Source organism: Apodemus sylvaticus, chromosome 1 (assembly GCF_947179515.1).
Source record: "Apodemus sylvaticus chromosome 1, mApoSyl1.1, whole genome shotgun sequence".
Lineage (NCBI taxonomy): Eukaryota > Metazoa > Chordata > Mammalia > Rodentia > Muridae > Apodemus > Apodemus sylvaticus.
The window spans coordinates 182,651,510-182,678,034 of record NC_067472.1 but is presented as its reverse complement, the minus strand read 5'-3'; the positions used below and the strand labels follow the sequence as shown (position 1 = coordinate 182,678,034).

The following is a 26,525-nucleotide window of genomic DNA, read 5'->3' as shown; positions in this document are numbered from 1 at the left end:
AAAGTAGCCCCCAAGGTCTAGTCCCTTATTTGGTGACTAACTCATTCCTGAGTCTAAGCACCAAGATTCAACAATCATAATTCTTTGTTTGTGTAACATGTCCAATTAGGGTTTACCAATTCACCCTAGCACCCACATTAAACATAAAAACCCACTCCTGCAGGGAAACACTGTGCTGCTGTTGCTGCTGCTGCTGTCTGCCTTTGCAGCCTCCCCATATCCCCCCAGACCCTCCCCCAGATCCCCCACCCTCACCCCCACTTGCCCCTCTGGGAAATCTCCTCTGTGCCGAGGATTTGGTGTTTGGATGTGTCATGTACCGACTCTTGTGGCAGGATAGTGGTTGCAGGGATGGGGGGGAAGGAGCTCCCTTACAATCATAGCTTCTCTTCACAGCAATAGGACATTAACTAAGACAGTGGGGTAGAGAGAACTTGAAGACATCCTCCATGGATAGAATTCTTCTTCTAGAAACCATAGGTCATTCAACAAAAATCCTAGTGTCAGCTGTGGAACAACTCCATATGCCTTGGTCACAGGGGTCCAATGGGTCCCCCCAAACAATTCATGCCACCCCACTGTTTGTTTGCCCAGCAGAACTTGATGGGAAGAGTGTATTTATTACTGAACTTACCACATACTCTGGTCATAGAACATGGAGAAATCCAGCTGGAACTGGACTGGACAATTATTGCTTGGTTTTCATGGTGCCCGAAGGAACAGCTGGGTTGCTGGGTGTTGGGGGAGCTATCAGCAGGATAGCTCAGCTGTGAATACACCTTATGGTACAATCATGGCTCAGCTGTGAATACACCTTATGGTACAATCGTGGCTCAGCTGTGAATACACCTTATGGCACAATCGTGGCTCAGCTGTGGATACACCTTATGGTACAATCTTGGCTCAGCTGTGAATACACCTTATGGCACAATCGTGGCATGGCTGTGAATACACCTTATGGTACAATCGTGGCTCAGCTGTGAATACACCTTATGGCACAATCGTGGCTCAGCTGTGGATACACCTTATGGCACAATCGTGGCTCAGCTGTGAATACAACTTATGGTACAATCATGGCCCAGCTGTGAATACACCTTATGGTACAATCGTGGCTCAGCTGTGAATACACCTTATGGTACAATAGTGGCTCGGCTGTGAATACACCTTATGGTACAATCGTGGCTCGGCTGTGAATACACCTTATGGTACAATAGTGGCTCGGCTGTGAATACACCTTATGGTACAATCGTGGCTCGGCTGTGGATACACCTTATGGCACAATCGTGGCCCAGCTGTGAATACACCTTATGGCACAATCGTGGCCCAGCTGTGAATACACCTTATGGCACAATCGTGGCATGGCTGTTGTGGGGCAAACAATGCTTTCAGGTCAGATGTGAGGCCCACCCAAGACAAAAGGGCATTCCCGTTTCTGTTATTCTAATCAAGAACTTGTGGCTGGGGAGATCATTAGCCCTAAGGGAAACCTTGCTAATGTTTTCCTAAATGGTCATTTTGTCAAGCTCTCTTCTAAATTCTTGATTATATCCACAGACCGGTATTGTAAATTGCGGAAGACCAGCTCTAATTCTAACAGCATGTTCAGGGAGGGACCCAAGGAGGGGATGTGGGATCAACTATGATATTAAGCAGGCACACACATACACTCACACTTTGCCTACATACATGCATGCATACATATATGCATGCATAAACATTTGATGGATGGAGCAAAACTCCAACAGCTTCACACATACACAGACAGACAGACAGACACATACACATTCACAAATTGAGTGCATGGAGCAAAGCTCCAAACATTTTATTTATTTATTTATTTATTTATTTATTTATTTATTTATTTATTTATTTGGTGTTTTTCGAGACAGGGTTTCTCTGTGTAGCCTTAGCTGTCCTGCAACTCACTCTGTAGACCAGACTGGCCTTGAACTAAGAAATCCGCCTGCCCCTGCCTCCAGAGTGCTGGGATTACAGGCGTGCGCCACCACTGCCTGGCTTCCAACCATTTTATATATATACACATACACACATTTATGGTGGATGGAGCAGGCTCCAATAAGCAAGCTCCAACAACTTTATTTTCCCCCCTCAGCTTATATATCCCAGCAAAGTCGTTGAAGCAGCACAGGCATTACAGTGTGATTACATTCTATTTTCTTTAAGTCGGTTCATTATGGAAAAACAGTAAGTTTCCCACTATCTTTACATGAAGTAACATTATATAGTACAGGTAACAAAAACCCAAATTATCCCCAAGAACCCTTTTGTAATTAAGCAACTTGTTACAGATTAACAGTGTGAGCAATCGAGGGAGTTCTCTCAGCCAAGTTGGTTTTTTTTTTTTTTTTTTTTTTTTTTTTTACTGCCAGGCAGCAACTTGCAGTAACAAAGAATGGATCGATTATTTTATTATTTATCTTTAAAAGTAATCTTATAAGAATCTTAAAAGAATGACAAATTTACATTTTTATATAAAAAATCAGGCACTTCTACTTTAAATTCTCAGAATTCATATCTACTCATAAGAAATTTTTATTAAGTCATATCAGGAAGCTGAGGGCAAACTGGATACAAGAAATTAATCATCATCAATGCAACCTCAGTGAGAGTCACATCAGCCAATGCTAGTTAGAGCACCATTGTTCTTGGTCCCTGACCTAAGAAAATCCCTGGCTCAACTAATCAGTGTGTTTCTCTGAACTTCATATTGTTCCCTAAGATTTTCTACATCAGAGCCACTAGCAAAAACATCTTAACGTAATTTCACTCTCAATTTATTTTTCCAAATGTTTTCTAAGGGTGGTGGTCATCGCTGACAGTCTACATCTCTAAATTCTTTCCTAGGGTGGTGACTGAATCATTATTCATCTCCAGCAGCAATGCCTGACAGAGATCAAGCACTGTTACTGTGCATGCCACAGTGATGCTGCCCAGGGAGGGGCTGAAACCCCCTTAGAGTTTTCTTAGAATTCTTAGATTAATAGGGAGGTGAAGGCCACAACCAGAGCAGAACTGCACAACAGCATGAAATCCTCAGGACACACAGTCCTCAGGGCCTCAGAGTCCTCCCGGAGGCGTACCCACCATAACGGTGCTAACGAGCGGGCGGGGCCTCATTCCATGAGTTCTAAGGCTGTTTGTTGTACCTACTGCAGGGCCCTCGACAGTGAATCACAAAGACCTTCACAGAAGATCTTTTGGCTGTGAACAGCACTGAATGTAGATATTGTTCTCAGTGCTGGGAACATGTGACGTGGAATGCTCACCCCTAAAAGGGGCAGCTATCAGCCATAATATACAGCAATATGTATTCTGCAGTAAAAAGATATATTCTGAGCAGAACCTTGCCGTTGCAGTGATAAACTCACTGCAGTTGCAATAATCTTCACTACAGACTGAGGTCATCAAAAATTTATCACGGGTGAGGAGGGACCCACAAGGGCCTCCTCTTCCCTCCGGTACCAGTGGCAATCAGTAGTTGCTCTGGAAGAGGGTGTGATGCCCCCTCCCCCCCCCCCCCCCCCCCCCGCCAGGCTCCAGAATTTGAACATTTGATCTTCATTGCTGGCAATGTTTGGGGAGGTCCACAGGGTGTGGCCTTGCTGGAGAAAGTATGGGCTCGGAGCAGGCTTGGAGAGTTTAAAGACTCGGGCCACTTTTAATTTGCTTTCTCTTCTTTGTATTTACAATTCAAGATGTGAGCTTTCAGGTGCCCGTCCCCGCCATTGTGCCTGACACTTGTTGCCATATCTCTGCACCTCCATCACAGACTCTTCTCCTCCGGAACCATAAGCACAAATAAACTCCTCTTTCCGTAAATTGCCCTGTGCGTGGTGTTTTATTGCAGCAACAGAAAAGTAACTAACACAAGGTTACATTGTATTCAGTGGTGTAGCCACTGATGAGTTGCCCATACTGCCGCAAATAACCCTCAACTCATACTCTTGCAGACCAGGCTAATCAAACTCAGCAGATCCCACAATCAAAGACGATATGAGAGCAGGAGGCAGACGAGTTGTGAAGAAGGATCTCAGTGGGAGGAAGGAGGGGATGGTAGAGGAAATAAGAGTTGAAATGATCAGATTCATTATTAAATTAAAGAAACATTCCAGGTAAATAAGGCAGTGCATGCCTTTAATCCCAGCATTTGGGAGGCAGAGGCAGGTAGATCTCTGAGTTCCAGGACAGCCAGGGCTAGAGAGGGGCTTTTTTTGGGGGGGGGGGAGAGACAGAGAGAGACAGAGAGGCAGAGATATGTGCACACAAATTTTAAAATTAAACACGTTCATGAGTAAAATCTTGTTACCCAATTTTCTATTTTATAACATTTCTTGTACAAGTTTTTCTAATACACTTGAGAATCTTCCAATATTTTAAAAATTCATGAAACTACTGTCAAGATGAATTTTCTAAATATTTTTGCTTTTTTAATGATTTATTTTTATTTCATGTGGATTGGTACTTTTACTGCATGCAGGTCTGTGGGAGGGTGTTGAATAGAGGTGGAGTTACAGACAATTGTAAGCTGCCATGTGGGAACTGGGAATTGCACTGGGGTCGTCCAGGAGAACAGCCAGTGCTTTTAACCTCTGAGCCAGCTCTCCAGCCTTTATTTATTTATTTATTTATTTATTTATTTATTTATTTATTTATTTATGAGACAGGGTCTCTCTACATAGCCTAGGCTGGCCGGTCTTGAACTATTAAATCCAGAAAGAAAGAAAAAAAAAAAACATAGTAAAACCTGTATATATTTAAAACATTTTTTCAAAGAATTGGGAAAAAAATCTATTTTGAACAACTTGAGAAAATGGGTTGAAAAATGACAGAGTCCAGCACTAAGGACAAATAGAATCAGCTACAGAGTCTAGTACATTTTAAAAATCATATTTCATCACTATAACCATTTTGATAGTAGGATTTTCCTTCACAAGAAAACCATACAATTGGGATTACGTAGCACTTTCAGATGGAACAGTGTTTGGTCCAAAATAGTATCGGTGTGGCTTTTTCCATGGAACGAACGATTAATGCACCATAGTGGATGTAAATCCTTGGAAAATCATTAATGACACATAACCTCTAAAGCGATCTTTGGAATCCTATTCTTAGAACCTCAACATCCCATCTTCGTTTGCACTTCATTCTGGAGGGAACTCCCATTGTGAGATCTCCATACAAGCCTATGTGGAGTATTTAGAATGAGGAATGAATCCTCATTCTAGGTTTCCTATACCAACTTCGCCCTTAATAGTCAAATCGCTCCATGCTGTGCAGTGTGGCTATGTGGTAAAGCGAGCGAGGCAGTGACAGAAGTCCCAGCATACATTCCAAGAAATCATGGGACTTTTCATTGCCATCCCTGTACCTTCTCCTCCCTCCCGGAGGAAGTGACACCTTATACATTCTCTGAATTACCCATGGGAAAGACCTTGCGTACAGACTGAACAGGAACGCAACAGTTTGGACAGTCACAGGAGCATCACCTGCACATAATTCTCAGCCTGTCGGAATGAAATTCTACCAAACTAAGTCAAAAGACTGAGGGGCGGGGCAGGGGACTACGTCGATCCCAAGTGGATCAATGCAATGCACAGTGCAGTCACCCGATCAATTGGTCACAGTATGGGATCGCAAACTGCCTGGTTCAGTCACCCAAACCTAATCAGTGTCAGTCTCAGAGCTCCCTTCCGGACACACCCCACAGTGACGCGGCCACGCACCTCCGCGCGCGGCCACAGACCCTCGCGAGCTGCAGACTTCCACCGACCCCTACCCAGGGGACGCCGGTGCGAGCGCAGGGCCCGGGAGAGGCAGGCGCGCGGCAACTAACGGGCCGCCCCGGAGGCTCCTGGGAGAGCGAGCCCCCGGCGGGTGTGCGCAGGCGCAGACGGTTGAGCGGAGGCCGGGCGGGGAGAGACGTTGGGAGAGGCTGAGGACCGCACTGGATGCTCCCGATCTCGGGGGCGACGGAGAGAGCGAATCCAGATGGGAAGACCGGGGAGGAAACCGAGAGGCCGAGCCGGGCCTGGTAATTTGGGGGAGGACGAAGGTTAAGGAAGCAGGATGCGGACACTCAGCGGTCGCGCAGGGCCTCGGGCGTGGCCCGTGGGCGTGACCCCGGCGATGACTGCCTTGACCCTCGAGCAGGGAGCAGGTCCCTGGGAAACACGAGCGTTGCCCGTGAGGATGTGGGGTGCATGTTGGGGTTTGGCTCCCTCGACTCATCCTGATTATTGGGGGGTGGGGGAGCCATGAAGGATTGCGATCTTCTCGGATGTGAAAGATCTTCTCGGATGGTGGGATCTTAGGCTTACTGCGGCATGCATCTATTTTTAGATGAGGTGTGACTCCTGTCGGATGCAGGAGAATTAATTGAAAGTGATTTGTGAAACGTGACTGTGAGTGATTTTGCCTGGCATTCTATCATGCTGTGTCGTCGTGAATGACATGTGAAGCAGTAGGTGGGTTTTCTGAAGGATGTTTGAAAGGGTATCACTAAGCAAGCACAGTGTGTGTTCTTCTGTTATTTCTCATGATCTTGTTGTGACTGTATTTTATTTTTTGGATTTTTTTTTCAAGACAGGATTTCTCTGTGTAGCCTTGGCTGACCTGGAAATCACTTTGTAGATCAGGCTGGCCTCCAACTCAGAAATCCGCCTGCCTCTGCTTCCCAAGTGCTGGGATTAAAGGCGTGTGCCACCACAGCCCTGCATATGTAATTTTTTTTAGACAGGTTCATTATCTATCCCAAGGTGCCTCTGAACTCTCTCTTAGCCCAGGGTGGCCTAAAACTTGGCAAGGATGCCCCTGGTTTAACCTCCCAACTGCTGGGATTCTGTGTAATGTGTGCACCACCAAGCCTGGAAGTTATATACTGTTTGATTATCAGATTAGTACCAGCAAGCCTGCTTGAGAAAAATTTGAAATAGTAGCTTAGCAAATAAAAAGATACTAATGTTGGAATGGAATAGGTAAGATTTTCATAATGCCGGGTAGTAAGACCAATAACCTGGAATCAGGATATTAAATAGAAAGTTTTGAAAAGAAAGGTTGCGTGGAAACCTGCAAGAAGAGTAGCACGTTCCACCCATAAATACCACGTACTATCTATAGAAGTGGACTTTTTGTTCCTAAAATTATTTTTAAAAGTACGCTTTTACTTCTAAGACCAGTCTCATTCTCAGTACTGTGCTTAACCAAATGGGATCCCTCCAGTTGGCAAGAGCGATCCATTTCTTTTTTGTGTCCATATCTATACTACTAAAATGTGTTACAGCACTTCCTGAAATAACTAGTAGTGACAGTTATTATGTTATATATAATATGTATATGTGACCATAGTTAACTATAATATATTACATATGATATATAGCATATCATATATAAGTAATACTTATATAGTATGCATATATAGCTATGTTTCCTTTTAAAAGATTTCTTTATTTTCATGTGCATATGTTTTGCCTGTTTAAATGTACTGCACCATGTATGTGTGTGCCCTGCAGCCATGGAGGTGATAAGAGTGTCCCCCTGGTGATGGAGTTAGCAATGTCTATGAGCTGTCACCTGGGTGCTAGGAACTGAACCTGAGTCCTCTGTAAGAGCAGCAAGTGCTCTTACCCACTGAGCCATCTCTCCAGCCCCTGACTATGCTTCTTAAATAGAGTGATACAAGTAAATCAATAAGAAGAGGAAATGGAGCCGGGCAGTGGTGGCACACGCCTGTAATCCCAGCACTTGGGAGGCAGAGGCAGGCGGATTTCTGAGTTGAGGCTAGTCTGGTCTACAGAGTGAGTTCCAGGACAGCCAGGGCTACACAGAGAAACCCTGTCTTGAAAAAAAAATCAAAAGAAGGAGGAGGAGGAAGAGGAAGAGGAGGAAGAAGAAATGGAAAGTAGAAAAGTCAGTTATGGGGGCTAGAAAAGGGGAAATCATTTGAAATGTAAATAAATTATATCGAATAAAAAAAAAGAAAAGTCAGTTATATTCATTTTCATGCTGTGGAGAAATGTTACGTAGGAGCAGGTCTTTCAAAGCATATGGAGAAATATATGATAAAGATGGCATTTGCTATTAGTTGAGATATTAACGATGTGAGATACAGCTAAACATGGTGAATAGATTTTCACAACACAAAGCTGAATAAGAAAAACTAAGGAAAGGTATGTGCATCTTAAACAGAAAATAGGATCTGAGGTTATGGTAGTGATAAAATAATGGGGAAAATCAAAAGATGGCCTCAACTAATTAGAAAACACAAACTCATGGCAAAGGTAGAACCAACCAGATGTCATTACAAAAAAAGGGGAAAATTTAAACTTATTTCAAGGAAGCTTATTGCAACAAGAAATGTATACCTTTAAACTATAGTATAGAACTGATAAAGATTCTCCTCACCCGAGTTCCTCAGGGCTTGAGAAGGTACTGTTGTGCACTGCTGGTGACAGTATGAGTCAAGCATGAAGACGTTGTGGTCTGGGCAGTGCTGAGCAGAGACCCTGGAGGCTTGCTTATACTAGCAAGTTCTGGACCCCTGAGTCACGTGCCCAGACCTGCTTGTAAACCTGAGCTTCATGGGACATTGAAGAGCGTAAAACACAATGTTGCGTTTGCAAGCTACAACAGTTCCTCAGAATCCCTCCTAGCTCAGCAAGGGACTGGGCCTCTGGTTTGGGAGAGGGAGTAGCACTTGTTTCCACACGAACCCTCATCCTAGGTCTCAGGGTCTGCATGTGCAGAAAGTGGAAATGTGTGCAGATATAATTGTTATTCCGAGAGATCTGACTTGAGTGTTTTCTTCCTGGCTCCTTATGTCCCTCTATCTCTGCCTTCGTAGGACTCTTTCCATTTTCAAGAGAGGAGCCCAGACGTCGAGGCTCGCCTCCCGCAAATCTCAAAGCCATGTCTAAGGTGAGGTGCTGTTTGCTTACCTTCCTTCCAGGAAACACGAGCGTTTGCTTAGCAGTGTTGCTTCAGCTTCCTGGATAGTGGGATTTGCTTCCATGAAACGTTTTTCAGATTAGGGCCAGGGTCTCAGGCCAGATTGAACAAATGACACTGAATTCCAATATTTAAGGGCGGCCCTGCCCCAGTTTCTCTCCGGTCCATGGCTCACCTGCCTCGCTGGTTGCCGTCCTGGCACCTGACAGATGGGTTTAAGCCTTCCTCAGCATTGCCTTCTGTGTATGGCCTTGTTCACAAAGGGACATTTATGTCCCTTATATTGTTCATCATCTTCTTTCTCCATCTTTTTTTTTTATGGAATTACTGCTATACTAGAAATGCATTGTCTTGATTTAGAGAGAAATAAATTATTGTACATGAATGAATTCAGTTTGTCTTGACACTGATTTGAGATCTAAGTTGTGAACACTCAAGGAACAGACATGGTGGGAGGGTCAGTTATTAGGTCATGTGATTAGTTTATGGGAAGTGCCCAGTCAGTGAAGTTTTCAGGGAAGACATTTGAATAGGAACTGGTACAGAAAACTGAGGTTGTAGAGCTGGCTGTGGTGATGCACACCTGTAATCCCAGATCATGGGAGGATCCTGATTTGAGGGGAGGGTTACAAAGTGATACCTTGTCTCAGAAGCAATAGAAAACAGAGGTTGTGTGTGGCTCCTCTCTGATTCTTCAAGCTTTTTTGTTTTGTTTAGATTTATTTGTGTCTGAGTGTTTTGACTGCATGCATGTAAGTGTACTGTGGGTGCCTGGTGCCTTGCGGGTTAGAAGAAGGTGTCCATCCTTTGGAACTGGAGTTACAAACAGGGATTAGCCAACAGGCAGGTCCTGGGAACTGAACCCAGGTCCTTGGTAAGTCCACCTAGTGTTCTTAACTACTGAACCATCTCTCACCACCGTCCTCTCTAAGTTTCTATGGATTCTTATCTGCCAGAAATTCCTACAGACTGTGACCTGCCAGTGGAAACTGGTTCAGTATTCAACACTATTATAAGTTTACTATTTTCATTTTTGTGTCTTGTAGTTTTACGTCCACTTGCAGAAGAAAATACATATGCTAGTCCAGTCTTGACGTAATCTGTCCTTGAATCAAAGGCAGTGCCTTGTCCTGTTATTATATTTTTCTTTCATAAAATTCCTCATCTACTAACTTGTAAAGTATTGGTTTTTCCTAACTATTAATTGGCTCTCTTCTCTGTGTCCTTATTTTCTGTATACACAGAATCATTCTTCAAGACTGCACATAATTTGATTCCAGTGACTATCAAAGACCTCTGTCAGGGCTGGAGACATGGCTCAGTGTTTAAGAGCATTTGCTGCTGATCCAGAGTTCAATTCCCAGCACCCACATGGCAGTTCATAACTGTCTGATGCTGTTGTCTACTGTGCAGATACACTTGCAGACAGAGTAAACCTATATATATATATAATATTATATTATATATATTATATAATATTATATATTATATAATATTATATAATATATAATATTATATTATATATTATATATATTATTTTCCTAAAATTCTTAAAAAAAAAAAAAACAGGATTGGGCAAGAGAGGTGGCTCAGCAGCTAAGAGCACTGACTGCTCTTCTAGAGGTCTTGAGTTCAATTCCCAGCAACAACCATCTGGAGTGGGATCCAGTGTTCTCTTCTGGTGTGTCTGAAGACAGCAATAGTGTACTCATATACATAAATACTTTTTTTTTTTTAAAGAAAAGGCCTCTGTCCATTCTAGACTGCTGCCTAAACTATCAGAACTATGGATTCAACGTGCAGGGCCCAGGGGTGCAGCTCAGTCACTGGAGTGTTTGCTTGGCATGCAAGGAGGCCTGGCCCAGTCCACAGCACTACTTTAACTGGGTGTGTTGGGACAGATCCAGGATCTTAACTTTCTAGGGGCAGGGAGAGGAGGATTAGTGGTTCAAGGTCATCTTCGATTACATAACAGGTTTGAAGCTAGTCTGGGATGCTTGAGATCCGGCCTCAAAAACAGAATCACAAACAAAATAAACCTACCTAGGAACCTGTGCACACTTCAATTTCTTATGACTTCCTTTGGTTCAACTCAGGCTGGCCTTGAACTTGTAGCCGTTGTTCAGCATCTGCTTCCTGAGTATTGGGATTATAGTCACGCCCCACTACATTCCTGGACCACTGTCCCACTCCCAGCTCCCACATACCGGCCTATGCAGAGGGTACAAGAGGTGGTAAGCCCTGTCAAGTAGGAACCAGTGGTCCTTCATTAGCCCGTAAATCTCTCAGCACAATCTCTAATTTCCCATCTTTCCCACTAGCATTCTCAGCCTTCTCCTGTCTTGAATACTACCTACCCCCAATAGTCTGGCATGGTGGCCATGGGTGCAGTCCAGCTGGGGGGGGGGGAATCTGAGGTGGGAAATCATGTGTGTGTTATGTTCCATGTTTAATGTGTGTGTGTGTGTGTGTGTGTGTGTGTGTGTATGTGTTGAAGCCAGAAGTGGCCAGCAAATATCCTGGAGCTGATGCTAGTGGGTAGTTGTGAGCTTCCAGATATGGGTGGTGGAACCTAAACTCTAGTCCTCTGCAAGAGAGGCAAATATTTAAGCTGATGAACCCCATCTCTTCAGCTCCCTTGGGCCTTTTGCATTGCAGTGGAATATATACAAGATCATATATTAGAAAGGAAAAAGTACTAACAGCATACATTCAAGAGTAGTAGTAGTAATTAACTATGTAAATTGCCACTAATATCTTTTGATGATTTACAGATAACAATTAATATATTGGAAATGTGATCAAGTCATTTTTTTAAAGATTTATCTATATGTAAGTACATTGTAGCTGTCTTCAGCTACACTCCAGAAGAGGGTGTCAGATCTCGTTACGGATGGTTGTGAGCCGCCATGTGGTTGCTGGGATTTGAACTCAGGACCTTTGGAAGAGCAGTCGGTGCTCTTAACCACTGAGCCATCTCTCCAGCCCAATCAGTTCATTTTTATTACTAAAGTTTTTGCTAGGATTTTTGTTTTGCTTTTGCTTTTTTGTTGTTAGATTTGAACATACACAAATCAACCTATTTTTGCCTTCCAGTGCTGGGATTAAAGGCGCGGGCCACAATACCCGACCCAGTCCATTTTTAAAATGTATTATTTTGATTATTTATGTGTATGTGCATGTTTGAGTCATACATGTGTGTACCGTATGTGTACTTTTGGGGGGCAGAGAAAGGTACTACAGTGTCAGAACTGTAGTTAGACAGCTATGTATGAGTGCTGGGAACCCAGCCCAGAGGTTCTGAGTGCACGTCCCCTGTAAGCCATCTCCAGGCCCTAATAGTTCATTTTTAAGACCAGTGTTTTAAAGGAAACAGTTCAGAATTACTCCATGATGTGTTCACCAGCTGCCTCTATAGCTTTTGCTTCTTTGCTCTCAATTTCCTAACCTTCTGTGAATTTTGCTATTTCTTGAACTTACTAAGTGGTTTTCTTCCCATGAATTTTTACTTATTTAAATTTTATTTTTTTACTTTATTGAGACAATCTGACGATGTAGCCTTGACTGGCTCGGTACTCACTCTGTAGACCAGGTGGACTTTGAACTCACAAAGACCAGCCTGCCTCTGCCTCCTGAGTACTAAGTTTAAAGGTGTCCCATGAGGGGCTGGAGAAATAAGAGCACCGACTGCTCTTCCTGAAGAAGAGGTCCTGAGTTCAATTCCCAGCAACCACATGGTGGCTCACAACCATCTGTAATGAGACCTGATGCCCTCTTCTTATGTGCGAAGACAGCTACAGTGTACTCACATACATGAAATAAATAAATCTTTGGAAAATAAAAGCTGTCCCATGACTTTTTAAAAGCCAGTGAGTGCCCTTTCTTCCTACAGTGCAGATTTATTCTAAGTATAAAGCTTTGTATCTTCAGTGGCACTTCAGGGTACAAAATGAAAGTGGTCTTTGTTTTATGATGCATTTCCTATGCGTCCAGCATTGTGTCCATGGTCCATGCAGTGAATATTTTTCACACCTCTCTCCATAACTTTTCATGAGCACAATCAAGGTTTTATCATTTTGGTCCACCTGCACTCAGGGCAGAACTGTGTGATGTAAGATTATTTAAAATGGCATTAAAAAGTAAATGCTAATGGATGTATTTTCAGAGAGAGAGAGAGAGAGAGAGAAACAGAAATAGCACAGTTAAGGGGCTGGAGATGTGGCTCAGTGATTGTGAGTACTGATTGCTAATGTCACAGGCCTTTAATCCCAAAGCTCAGAGACAGGCAGGGCCAGCCTGGTCTATATGGTGAGTTCCAAGACAGAACTACATAGCAAGACCCAGCTTCAACCCTCCTCCCAGGCAGAAAGACCACTGGAGGCTCTTGTAGAGGACTTAGATCAGTTCTCAGCACCCACATGGGGGCTCTCAGCTACCTAAAACTGCAGTTCCAGGACCTGACGCCCTCTCCTGGCCTCCTCAGACCCTGCACCCATGTGGTGCACAGACTCTCTCCAAGCAAATACTTACACACATAAAGTAAATATTTTAAAAATATTTTTAAAAGGCAAAAATTATAAAAATTAGTTTAGTCACTGATCATTGCCAGATTAGTCCCCAACATTTAGTTCTAACTCGTTTCCAATAACTTCAGGATGAACTGCTACAGTGTGCCCTTACAGGGACCAGTGTCATTCAAGGACGTGACTGTGGACTTCACCCAGGAGGAGTGGCAGCGACTGGACCCGGCCCAGAAGGCCCTGTACAGGGACGTGATGCTAGAAAACTACTGTCATTTCATCTCTGTGGGTAAGTGTTACCATAGCCTCCTGAGAGTCCAGAAACCAGCTCCTCATGCACGAGCAACATCACCTTAACCAGCAGAGACATTTCCTCAGCCCAGGGTGACTTCCTTCTTGTCAGCAGAATATACTTTTTTTTTTTTAAATGACAGGGTCTCTCTATGTTACACTGGCTATTCTGGGGCTTGCTGTATAGACGAGGGTAGCCTTGAACTCACATAGATCTTCTTGCCTCTGTCTCACGAGTGCTAGGATTAAAGATGTGAACCATTGACTCCGGCCCAGTATAGGAGCTTTTAAAATTTTATTTTTATTTAATATATATGGGTGTTTTGCCTGCATGTATGTATATATATGAACCACATGTGTGTTTGACTCCTGTATAGGCCAGAAGTAGGTGTTGGATCCCTGGTACTGGAGTTACAGATGGTTGTAAGCTGCCATGTGGGTGCTGGGAATTGAACCTGGGTCCTCTGGAAGAGCAACCAGTGTTTTTAACTGCTGTGCTAGCTCTCCAGCCCCAGAATATACAATTATTGGCATTAATTTGTCCCACCTACCACAGTGAAGGTTGTACTAATCTCAGTAGTTTGGTCTCAGTAGTCTTTCTCTCTTTCTTTCCTTCCTTCCTTCCTTTTCTTCATTATCAGGATTTCACATAACAAAACCTGATATGATCCGCAAGTTGGAACAAGGAGAGGAGCTGTGGACAGAGAGAATTTTTCCAAGTCAGAGCTATCTAGGTAAGTCATAGATATAAAAATGCTGTGTGTGTGTGTGTGGGGGGGTGCTGGCTCAGCATGTGATACAGTCCAGGACCTGGGCTTGATCTCTAATGCTTCATAAGAAAACAAAAGTCCAGTGGGGGTTAGGGTCGAGTAGCTCACAACTGTTAAAGCCCAAAGCAAAACAATCCTCTGGGTGTTGGAGGAGGTATCTGACAGTGTTGACTAGTTAGGGCATCTCTTTTAGAACTGTAGAAAGGGTAATTTACTGGCTTTGACATGTAAGTGTGTAGTTCAGAGGTGTGAGCTACAGTCACATTTTTGTGCAGCCATCACCACTGGGGCTCCAAAACTCTTCATCTTTCAAAACTGAAACCTGCTGAGGTGGCTCAGCACTCAGAGGCAGAAGCAGGCCAGCCTGTTCTATAGAGAGTTCCAAGATGGCCAGGACGACACAGAGAAAACCCATCTCAAAAGGAAAACAAACATTCCTGCACACTTTTAACAACCACATGGAATTACCCATGCTTCCCAGCATCCTTCATTGTAGAGTGTCTCTATGATCTTATTAGGGACTCATGTGGAAATGAATCACGTGGTGTGTCCCTTTTCTGTCTGTTGTATTTCACCTAAGGTTCTCTGTACGCATGTATGCTGTGGCATCTCCAAGTTCCTTTTTTAAGACTGATTATTAGAATACTGTCCATTTTGGCTCCGCCCTTGGTTGTTGGTTATCTGGGTTATTGGCATCTTTGGCTTTCGTGAGTGCCGCTGCTGTGTGCACAGCTGTACAGACATCAGCTCTCACCTGTAAACTAGACTTGAGGCTTGTGTAGTAACTTGAGCTCTCTCATGAGAGCTCGCCAGGCTGTTTTCACACAACAGCACCATTTCTTTCATTCTTACCCAGTGCACAATGCTGCCAGTTTCTGCACGTTTTTACTAGAACTCATTGTTTTCTACACTTTTCCATAGTGTGTGTGTGTGTGTGTGTGTGTGTGTGTGTGTGTAAATTTTCATTTATTTGCTTGTTGAGACAGGGCCTCCCTGTGTAGCCCTGGCTGTCCTAGAATTCACTATATAGGCAGACTGGCCTCAAATTCACAGAGATCTGCCTGCCTCTGCCTCCAGAATGCTGGGTTAAAGGCGTGTGCCAGCACACCTGGCTCATATGTGAATATTTAAATCTGAGGTCTGTGAAGCACCTGTATGTGGTTAAGTTTCATATGTTTAAAAATCTAACTCTTCATTTTGAGCATCACTTTCCAGTCAGCCTTGTCCTTGTCCGACCAGTGGTTGTAGAAATGCTGCCTTCTCCTGTCTTACCCGGGACCTGTCACAGGCTTTCTGGGTATGGTGTACACAGAGGTCTGACACACCGCTCTTTAGATCTTGACATCTGCATAAACCCATGCACTCCACACCCCAGTAAAGACAGAGCACTCCCTTTAGGTCTCTTCCAAAACATTCCTCCCACTAAGTTTTTGAATATTACTAGAATTAGTTTTGTTTATCCTAGACCATTTTCGGATTTTTTTCCCCAACTTCATATTTAAAAGATCCATTCAAAGTTTTAGATGCTGAAGTCATTTGTGGGTTTGTTTTTGCTTTGTCTGTCTTACAAAATGAGATGAAGGGCAGTTCAGAAAGACCCCCGTATCATCCTCTGGCCTCCACCACCCTTGGGTGCAGGGGTGTGCTCGCTCACACCCATACAAGTACAAACATACCCCACCCCACCCCACCCCACCCCACCCCACCCCATAAGACGTACTTTTGAGGTATTTGAAATGTTGTATTCTCATTTCTTCTTGAGCTTGTGTGTCTGTGTGTATACATGTTCATGTGTGTGGGAATGAAACACAGGCAAACATAGACACACAGATAGGAAACACGTCTCTCACAGATTTCAATCTAAGGATGTTAGCCAGGACTTAGTAAAATACAGTAGTACACCTATTTTTTCTGTATAGTATATATCTATTTGCTTTGATATGTGACAGTATTTCTGATGCTGTGGATGCAACACAGAGCACTTTGTGTATGCCAGACAAATGCTTTCCCGCTCAAGTTCCTCTTACTGTGTGATCCAGCCAGGTGGATGGGATTAATTGAAGGACCTCTTGTGGCCATCCGCATGTCTCCGGTCCCCACCTCAGTTAAAACTGTTCACTTCCTAAGAGCCTTTTGTGTTTCTTCTTGGCACAGACAATTGTTTGGTACTCCTGAGTTCTTTTGGTGTCCCAGCAGGCCTTGGGAGACATAGGTCATCTGTAGGAGTTGGAGTGGAATGCAAGAGTGCTAGCATGGGTGGATAGTGGGGTGAGAAGGCTGAGACTTGCGGCGGGATGTAGCAACAGGTTCAAGGGAACTGAAGACAAGGCAGAGGAGGGTAAAGGAAGAGGTGGCAATGATGGGGTGGGAGAGTCCTGCGGGTCCAGTGTGCAGCCGTCCTCTCATCAGCATGACTCCAGCAATAAAGGAAGCAGACAGTGGAGCACATGCTAGCAGGAAATCAATTTCATAGCCAAAGGTCCTATGAGAGAAACAGAACAAAGAGAACAGAGGCCTGTAATCCTAGCACTTGAGAGGCGGGACCAGAAGGATCAGTAACACTCTTGCTACCAAGCCCGAAGGCCTGAGTTCATGTCCCAGGACTCCACGGTGGCAGGAGAGAACCAGTTTCCACACATTGTCCTCTGACAAATGTGAACGTATGCGCATGTACACACATATAATTTAAAAAACTAAATTCAAGCTCATCCTTGGCTACATAGCAAGTTTAAGGCCATGCTGGATAGTTTTATGTCAGCATGACGCAAGCTAGAGTTATGAGGGGGACCTCAGTTATGACAATTGCTCCGTAAGATCATGCTGTAGACAGGCCTTTTGTTAACTGGTGATTGATGGGGAGGGCCTGGCCCATTGTGAGGAGGGCCAGTCCTGGGCTGAAGGTTCTTTATTGTTGGCATGAGAGATGGGGAACTTTTTTGACATTTATATAATGGATCATTATAGAACATAACATTTAATTTATCCTTTATTTTTTTGGGGGGGGGGTTTGAGACAGGGTTTCTCTGTGTAGCCCTGGCTGTCCTGGAACTCACTCTGTAGACCAGGCTGGCCTCGAACTCAGAAATCTGCCTGCCTCTGCCTCCCAGAGTGCTGGGATTACAGGCGTGTGCCACCACAATAATGAGACATCATGGGTTGAGATATATATATATATATATATATATATAATGTGTGTGTATAGATATATACTGCACTTATATATACACAAATATGCTTGAACTATTGCTAACTAATTTCATTCTTTTCTAGAAGAGGAAGAGGTTTTGGTGAAGTTCAGTGACTGCCAGGACAAGCCTCCTAAATCAATTGTAATCATCAATCACAAGAAGCTAATTAAGGAGAGAAGCAACATTTATGGGAAAATACTAGGCAAGAACCATCTTATTTCCAAAACTCGATTTGAGTATGAATCTGATGGGAAGGTTTTGAAAAATATCTCAGAATTCATCAGTAGAGATATAAGCCCTGCAGTGGGGAGGTTGGGTGGCGGTAATGACTGGGAGGACTCAATCCTGACTTCGAAACAGGTGAGAACTCATCCCACCTCGACTCTCTATAAACAAATTGGAAGGGATCTGCGCTCTGAACGGGAGCTCACTCAGCTCCAGAAGACTCAGATTCCAGAGCAGCGGTTTGGATATAATAAATGTGACAGCTTCTTTATGACAGGACTGGCATTTCCACATGACAGAGCTCACAAAGGAGGCGGGACCTTCAACTACAGTAAAGATGAAATCTCTTTTTTTGAGAAGTCAGACCTTGGTATTCATCCACATAATCTTATGGAAAAGAAATGTTCTGCATACAACAAATATGGCAAACTCCTTTGCAGACAGTCAGTGTTCGCTCTGCACCCCAGATCTCAGATGGGTGATAGGCCCTTCCAGTGTCCTTTCTGTGGGAACAGCTTTAGAAGGAAGTCCTACCTGATCGAGCATCAGCGGATCCACACAGGGGAGAAGCCCTATATTTGCTGTCAGTGCGGGAAAGCCTTCCGTCAGAAGACGGCTCTGACACTCCATGAAAAAACACATACAGAGGGGAAACCCTATCTCTGTGTGGACTGTGGAAAGTCCTTCCGCCAGAAGGCGACCCTCACCAGACACCACAAAACGCACACGGGGGAGAAAGCCTACGAGTGCACTCAGTGTGGGAGTGCCTTTGGAAAGAAGTCCTACCTCATCGACCATCAGAGAACGCACACAGGGGAGAAGCCCTATCAGTGCGCGCAGTGTGGGAAAGCGTTTATCCAGAAGACCACACTCACGGTGCACCAGAGGACTCATACAGGGGAGAAACCCTACATCTGCAGCGAGTGTGGGAAGTCCTTCTGTCAGAAGACAACCCTGACCCTCCATCAGCGGATCCACACTGGGGAGAAGCCCTACATCTGCAGTGACTGTGGGAAGTCCTTCCGTCAGAAGGCCATCCTCACCGTGCACTACAGAATACATACAGGAGAAAAATCCAATGGCTGTCCCCAGTGTGGGAAAGCCTTCAGTAGGAAATCAAACCTCATTCGCCACCAGAAAACTCACACGGGAGAAAAACCCTATGAATGTCAAGAGTGTGGAAAATTCTTTAGCTGTAAATCGAACCTTGTCGCCCACCAGAAAACTCACAAGACAGAAACCATGAGATTTCAGTGAGTGGTGTACTTTTATTTATTTATTTATTAATATTTTTGAGACAGGGTCTCATTATGTAGACTTGGCTGGCCCAGAACTTGGTGTGTAGACCAGGCTAGTCTCAAACTCTTAAGAGATCTGCCTGCCTCTGCCTCCCAAGTGCTGGGATTAAAGGTCTATCCCACCACATGGGGTTTTCTGGTTTTTGACTTTAAGTTTTTTTGATACTGAGTGCTTTCAGCTTCTATCCATTTACTACTTGGTAACCCATCACACGCAGAGATACTACTGCATAAACTAAATGACAGAAAAGAATTTGCAAATGAAGGCTTCGTGTTTTAATCACTAGATTCAGTAGACTACACTGACCTCTGATAAAATACTATAAATGTTCTCATTTGCTTTTCAACCTCAGTCCATACATTCCTTTTGAATCAGTAATAGACCACTGACCAAATGCATTGCGTCCAGTGGAATAAAAGTTAGTTGTTGCCCCTCAAATTTAACCATAGCTCTGACTTCTAAAACTATAAGCTAGGTTTTACACATTATAAATCTTTATGTAAAGTTGGATTATTAGTATATGGTCTTTCATAACACAGTTGGTTCCACTCATTATCTCTGGGACTGTCATGAGTGCACGGGCAGAAGTTTATTCTATATAGAATTCCATTACATGCCTATATCTCTTACCCATTCTGCTATTGGTAGACTTTTACATTGTGTACTGCTTATGGCCATAATAAAAAGGTGCATGTGTGCACTTTTCTGTGTACATTCAAGGAGTGGAATCACGGAGTCGTGGGGCATATGTATATGTATATTCAGTCAGCTTTGGTAGATAGTACCATGCAATTCAAAATGCCCATGGCATGAGATACAGCTACAGATATTCCCAATATGATAGTGGTTCAAGTGACAGAATTCTGGAATGGATCAAGAGATGGCTCAGCAGTTAAAGGGAACTTGATGTTTTTGCAGAGGACTTGGTTTAGTTCCCAGCACCCACTTAGTGGCTCACAACTGGCTGTATTAGCAGTTCAGAGGATCCAGCACTGGCGTCTGGCCTCTGCAAGAACCAGGCATTCCTGAGGTTGTACACACATGCAGGCAGAGCAGTCATTGACAGCCCCACAGAAATCACGTTAGAAGGGAACTCTGGCAATATTACTGGGGAAGCAGGATAAGCGTAGAGTGTGTGAGCAGAAGCGCTTAGCGGCAGCCAGGCCTTAATATTGTAATGCGACAGACTTGGAATTGCCTTCAGCCACAGCTAAGACCTTATTCGGAAAGTATGAAGGAGACAAGCACTGAGCATTTCCTTTGCTCAACGCTGGGAAACCTATAGGACTGTTGAAATTAGAGGTGGGTGGGAAACCACAGCGTTTACCCAAGGCCTATAGACCCTTCTACTCACACTCAAATGATGGAGTGTGTGTGTGTGTGTGTGTGTGTGTGTGAGAGAGAGAGTTTGTGTGTTATGTGAAAGTGTATGAGTGTGAGTGGGTGTGGTGTGTATTCCAGGGAACAACTTCAGTTCTCAGAAGGTGTCCATCTTGTTTTTTTAAGAAGGGTTTCTACCGATTGAAGCTCAGCAAATGCCCCCGCTGCCCAGCCAGTGGACCCTGTGTATCTCCCATCTCCACCTCCCCACCTCTAGGGACACCAGCTTGTGGCACCATGCCTGGGTTCTCATGGCTTCTGGGAGCGAACGATGGTACTCACACCTACCTGCATGGCAAGCACCTTACCAACTGAACTATCTTCCCAGCCTCTACATATCCCAACTCTGCACCAAGTAAAACTACATACAAAGGACATGCCGTGGTTAATGCAGAGGGAACAAGTCTAGTGTGGAGCCCCATGAACCAATGAGAAACAGGAAATTACAGGATAGGCAGGAAGCACAGACACGGCCTTCTAGGATGCACTTTTAAATGTCTTAAGGAAAGTCTAAGTGGACGTTTATGCCTTCGTAACTGCTAACGTGTAGGCTGCTACTTGGGAGAGTTGATGCCGGTTTTTTGAATTTCAATGTGAGAGGATGCTATAGTTTGAATCTGAAATGTACTACCAAAGGCTCACATTAAAGGCCTGCCTGCCAGCTAATGAGCTTTTGTGAAGTGATTGGCTTCTGGGGGGACTCTGGCCTCATCAGTGAGTTACAAGCCTTGATGAAATTAATAGTAGGGTCATATTTGGAGGAGATAGTTCACTGGAGGCTGTTAGGAGAAAGCATTGAGATGGGTACTTGAGTAGGTCTGTGCCATAGCATGCCAGTAAGAGATTACGCCAAGCAACGTAGCTAGTATATGAGGTTTATTGGGAGAGAGTGAAAGGCCCCCTGAGAGTGGGGATATGAGAGTCAGAGACGACAGAGAATGATCAACACAGTTTGACGGAGACAGTGATCGGGTGGCGCCTGGTGCACTTGTCCACGGCTGTTGCTAGGTCCCTGAGGACAGGCCCTGGGAAAACACCTTGTCTCTGGCTCCTCCTCCCCGCTGTCTGTGCATTCCTTTTCCACTGTGTGATGAGCAGCTGTCAGGTCTGCCCGGAAGCGGTGAGGCCGCGTGGCCAGCACCTGAAACTGTCAGCCAAAGCCAGTCTCGCCTCCAAAGTGCTCCTTTGTGCATTTTCTTTCTTTTTAAAATTGGATTTGTCTAAGTGATTAAAAATACCTGAGTGCACCAGGCTGTGTTCCATAGCCTGGGCTATGCACTGCTTGGGGATGTCTTATGAAGTTGAGAGAGGCTATTTTCACATTGATTTTTAGAGATTTTCTCCTTAGATAAATAGGTGAAAGGAGTTTTGAACTTGGATTAGTTGCTCCGTTGTGTTGTTTGGGCAGCTGTGATGAACGAAGATGGTTCTAGAACCCATGCCTACTTACCCTACAATCTTTGCATATTCACGTTTTAGACACCTAAGAGTGTTTGTATGTTGTAGGACAATGAGCGGGGAATGAGATGGCCAAGATTTTATAACTGGGAAGTAGTTGTTCTTCCGCAGGTTAGTGCCTACCGGCTAGCGGGACGTCAGTATCTCAAGCCTGAAAGGTTTAGACGTTTCTGGCCTCCGTGCTCTATGTATGGTTACATACACCGGGACTGAGTATTTAGAACTACTTACTAAGGAGAGGGAGGAGAGGGCGGGGCTGCAGGGAGATGACGGCCAGTGTTCACATGTGAAGGCATGTAGCTTATGTAGATGCCTAGGCTGGACACTGGCCAGCATACAGAAGCATGTGTGAGTTTTCTTTCAGGCCTTTAGCTCCTCCCTCCAACATGCTTGCCTTAAACAGGATGTCATATAGCCCAGGCTGGCTTCCATCTCACTATGTCATATAGTTCAGGGTGTTCTCCTCCTGCTGTCTCTCCCAAGTCTTGTGATTACAGATATGTCACTATACTCAGCTTATAAGGTCATCCAACCTTTGTAAGGCTGTGCTCTGTGGTGGCTCAAGTAGGAGTGGCCCCCATAGACACCTGTGTTTGAATGCTTGGCCATACGAAGTGGCACTACAAGAAGTGTGGCCTTGTTGGAGGAAGTGTGTCACTGTGGAGGTGCCTTTGAGTTCCCTTATGTTCAAGCTATGCCTGTTGTAGCACAGTCTCCTGCTACCTGCAAATCAAGATATAGCACTCTCAGCTTCATCTCCAGCACCATGTCTGCCTGCATGCTGCCACGCTTCCCACCAAGACAGTAATGGACTAAAGCTCTGGACCTGTAAGCCAGCTCCAATTCAATGTTTTTCTTTGTAAGAGTCATGGTGTCTCTTCACAGCAATAAAACCCTAAGACAGTGGTCTACAGAGTGAGTTCCAGGACAGCCAGAGCTATACAGAGAGACCCTGTCTCAAAAAACAAAAACCAAAAAAAACCCAAAAAACAAACAACAACAAACAAAAAACCCTAAGACAGGCTACTATCATTTCAAAAGACTCAAGATCCCACAGAACATACCCTATCATACTTTGTTTAAAAGCAAGGAACGTGAGATGGGGGAGGGGAGCTGTGAGCTGCCTGCTGTTCCTAGCACTAAGTACTATTCCACAGCCTTCTGTCTCTCGTCTGAATGCTGTATGAAGGTTTGCTTTGTGAGTGCTCAAAGCACAAGCTCTCTGCAGGCATCCTTAGCTCACTAACCCCACAGTCAAGCCAGGCTAGCTGGTGGTGACATGGTGAAATGCACCAATAAGTAAACTAACGGTTTGGGGTGAGGGTGGGGCATGAGACACCAGAGCTGTGCAGCCCAACAGTACATTAAAGCCATCTTCGAGTATGGGTTTCCTGGTGAGATGTGAGAACAAACGTGATTCTTTTCTCTCTGTGTGCCCATCTGTTAATGAACAGTGCATCTCAAGCATGCATCTGTCTTTGTGAGATGTTTTCCCAGTACAGGCTGAAGTAGCCAGGCTTCCAGTGTCATACTTCCCAAGAAATAAGAAACAGCAGATGGTAACTGGCCTCAGCTTTTGTCTCCACCAACCACCTCTGGGATGTTCAACCATTTGAAATAGTTACAGTTTTCAACCCCCCGGTATGTGGACAGTAGAAGAGGCTGGCTGGCTATGGCACAAGGTCCTCTGTATTGCCACAAGAACTGCCAAGTAGCTGAGCCACCCTGGAAAACAAGTTGTTAATCTCTTAAAAAGTTAAAACAGACTGTTGTGGGCCTCGGAGAGCCATGGCAGGTTCTAGGCAAGGGAGGAACAAACCTTCTTTGACCTCCTCACAGCCTGGGAAAGCTGATGCTTTCAGAGCAAAAACAGATGGGGCTGGAGAGACTGCTCAGTGGGTAAGAGCCCTGATTGCTCCTCCAGAGGTCCTGAGTTCAAATCCCAGCAACCACATGGTGGCTCACAATCATCTGTAATGGGATCCAATGCCCTCTTCTGATATTTCTGAAGACAGTGACAATGTACTCACATAAGATAAATCTTCTTTTTAAAAGTGGAAGCAGAAGCCAGGGAGGGAGAGGCAGGTGGATCTCGGAGTTTGAGGCCAGCCTGGTCTACAGAGTAACCAGGGCTATACAGAGAAACCCTGTCTCAAAAAAACAAAAACAAAAAAGCCCTTAAAAGTGAAAAAAAAAAAAAGAAAAAGAAAAAGAAAAAAATGTTCAATAGAAAAAAAACAAAGGTTAAAACATATAGTTCCATGTGACCCTGAAATTTCACTTGTATCTTTCTATACTTTGGATAAATGTAAACATCTTTACAAAAGAAATGCTAATGGACAATGTCACAGATAGTTACTGGGAATTTGAAAAGAGCCAAGTGTTCTTCTGTGGTAAATGTGTATGTTGTGTCACACGAGCAAATGGCCAGCACAGCACTGAGACTGTTAGGGTACGCACTGCTCAGCTGTGCTGATGAACTTCAAAGGGATTAGGCTAGAAGCTGAGCTGTCTAAAGGTTACAAGTTGTAGGATTCCACTTATATGACATTCTGAAGATGGCAAAACCTTAACTGAGAATAGGGTAGAGTTCACTAGTGTTTGGCATGGGGAGGATCTTGGGACAGAAGCAATGCACGAGGGTGTCCTTTGAGGTGTTGGAGTGGTTTCAGGTTCTCATTATGGTCAGATACAAAAATGTACAAATGTATACAATTGTAAATAGATGCACAAAATAAATTGCATTGTTTGTAAGTTTTCTAAAACACTTGATCTTTCCTGTGTCCCCACCCACCCATACACTCTGCCAAAAGGAATGACTTCTGAACGGTTGTTTCTCTGAGTTCTCTATGAAGCTGTGGTTGACCTGGAACTTGCCATGTAACCCAAGCTAGACTTGAACTTGTGGGGATCCTACGGCCATTGCCTTGGGAGTACTGGGATTATGGGTATGGGCACGATGCCTAGCCCTGGACATGTGAATTAGACATGCTCTGCATGCATGGACATAGATACTGGCCTTGCCCATGTGATCTGATAGTCACTTTTTGTCTTACTATTCTATTGCTATGAAGACACACCAGACCAGAGAAACTCTAGAAAGGATTCAATTGGGGCTAGATTACAGTTTCAGAAGTTGAGTCCATTATCATCATCATGGGGAGCATGGCAGCAGGCCATGATGCTGAAGAACTAGCAAAGAGCTACATCTGGGATCTGCAAGCAGAGAGATGAGGGAGGGAGGGAGGGAGGAAGGGAGGGAGGGAGGGAGGCAGACAGAGAGAGGACCTACTTCCTCATCCTTCCCAAATAGCACCACTCACTGGCAACTAGCATTCAACTACAAGAGAGACATAAGAGCTATGCAAGCCTTTCTTATTCAAGCCACCACAGTTTTCCTTGAATCAACTCCATCACACTACAAGGACGACATTTGCGTTTGGCCCTAGGTGCAACACCTGTCCATCTAATAAGCCTTAAATGGCAGGCTTCATGTCTGGGGCTGGGAGATTTAGAGAGCACACCTGTGAGGTCCTTCAACAGGTCGTGTGTTCTGTGGGGCATCTGTTAAGGGAGAACACAATGGCTGACCAGAAGCCAGTGCATGCCCGTTAGAGTACATGCAATCCTTGGGATGACACCAAGTGGCGGCCAGTCTGGTTTTGCCCTTGGTTTTGAGCGGTATTACTTGTGACATGTTACATGAATAAATGGGGGACAGTGACAGCTTTATGAAGCCTGACAACCTGAATTGATCCCTGGGACCTGCACAATGGAGGGAGAGAACTGACCATGCATTTGGTCCCCTTGACTTCCAGGATTACGCACGCACATACACATACACAAAAGTATGGTTAAAATTCTTTGTTTTAAAAAGTCTGGCCGGGCAGTGGTGGCGCACGCCTGTAATCCCAGCACCCTGGGAGGCAGAGGCAGGCGGATCTCTGAGTTCGAGGCCAGCCTGGTCTACAGAGTGAGTTCCAGGACAGCCAGAGCTATACAGAGAAACCCTGTCTCGGAAAAAAAACCAAAATCCAAAAATGTATTCAGCCAGTTAAAAAGTCTGGTTAGTCAGGCATGATGGCACACACCTTTAGTCCCAGCACTCTGGAAGCAGAGGCAGGTGGATCTTAGTGAGCTCAAGGCCAGCCTGGTCTACAAAGTGAGTTCCAGGACAGAGAAACTCCATCTTGGAGCAACAAGAAAAAAAATGTGGTTGTGTTCTGCATTCTTGAGGATCATACTATTCCCCTGCAGCACATCTCGGAGATTCTTTTTTTGTTTGGTTGGTTTTTTTGGATTTGTTTTTTCGAGACAGGGTTTCTCTGTATAGCCCAGGCTGTCCTGGAACTCACTCTGTAGACCAGGCTGGCCTCGAACTCAGAAAACCGACTGCCTCTTCCTCCCAGAGTGCTGGGATTACAGGCGTG

At 44.5% G+C, this 26,525-nt stretch overlaps 1 protein-coding gene across 1 annotated transcript; it reads left to right on the top strand.

The window, feature by feature from the left end:
* Positions 1 to 5,930: 5,930 nt before the first annotated feature.
* Positions 5,931 to 24,834, top strand: LOC127671850 (zinc finger protein 382). Its single transcript, XM_052166906.1, has 5 exons — positions 5,931 to 6,052; positions 8,861 to 8,934; positions 13,647 to 13,773; positions 14,417 to 14,509; positions 17,816 to 24,834. The coding sequence occupies exons 1-5, from the start codon at positions 6,010 to 6,012 to the stop codon at positions 19,213 to 19,215; spliced, it is 1,737 nt and encodes a 578-aa protein (XP_052022866.1). The 5' UTR covers positions 5,931 to 6,009; the 3' UTR covers positions 19,216 to 24,834.
* The last annotated feature ends 1,691 nt before the right edge of the window (positions 24,835 to 26,525 follow it).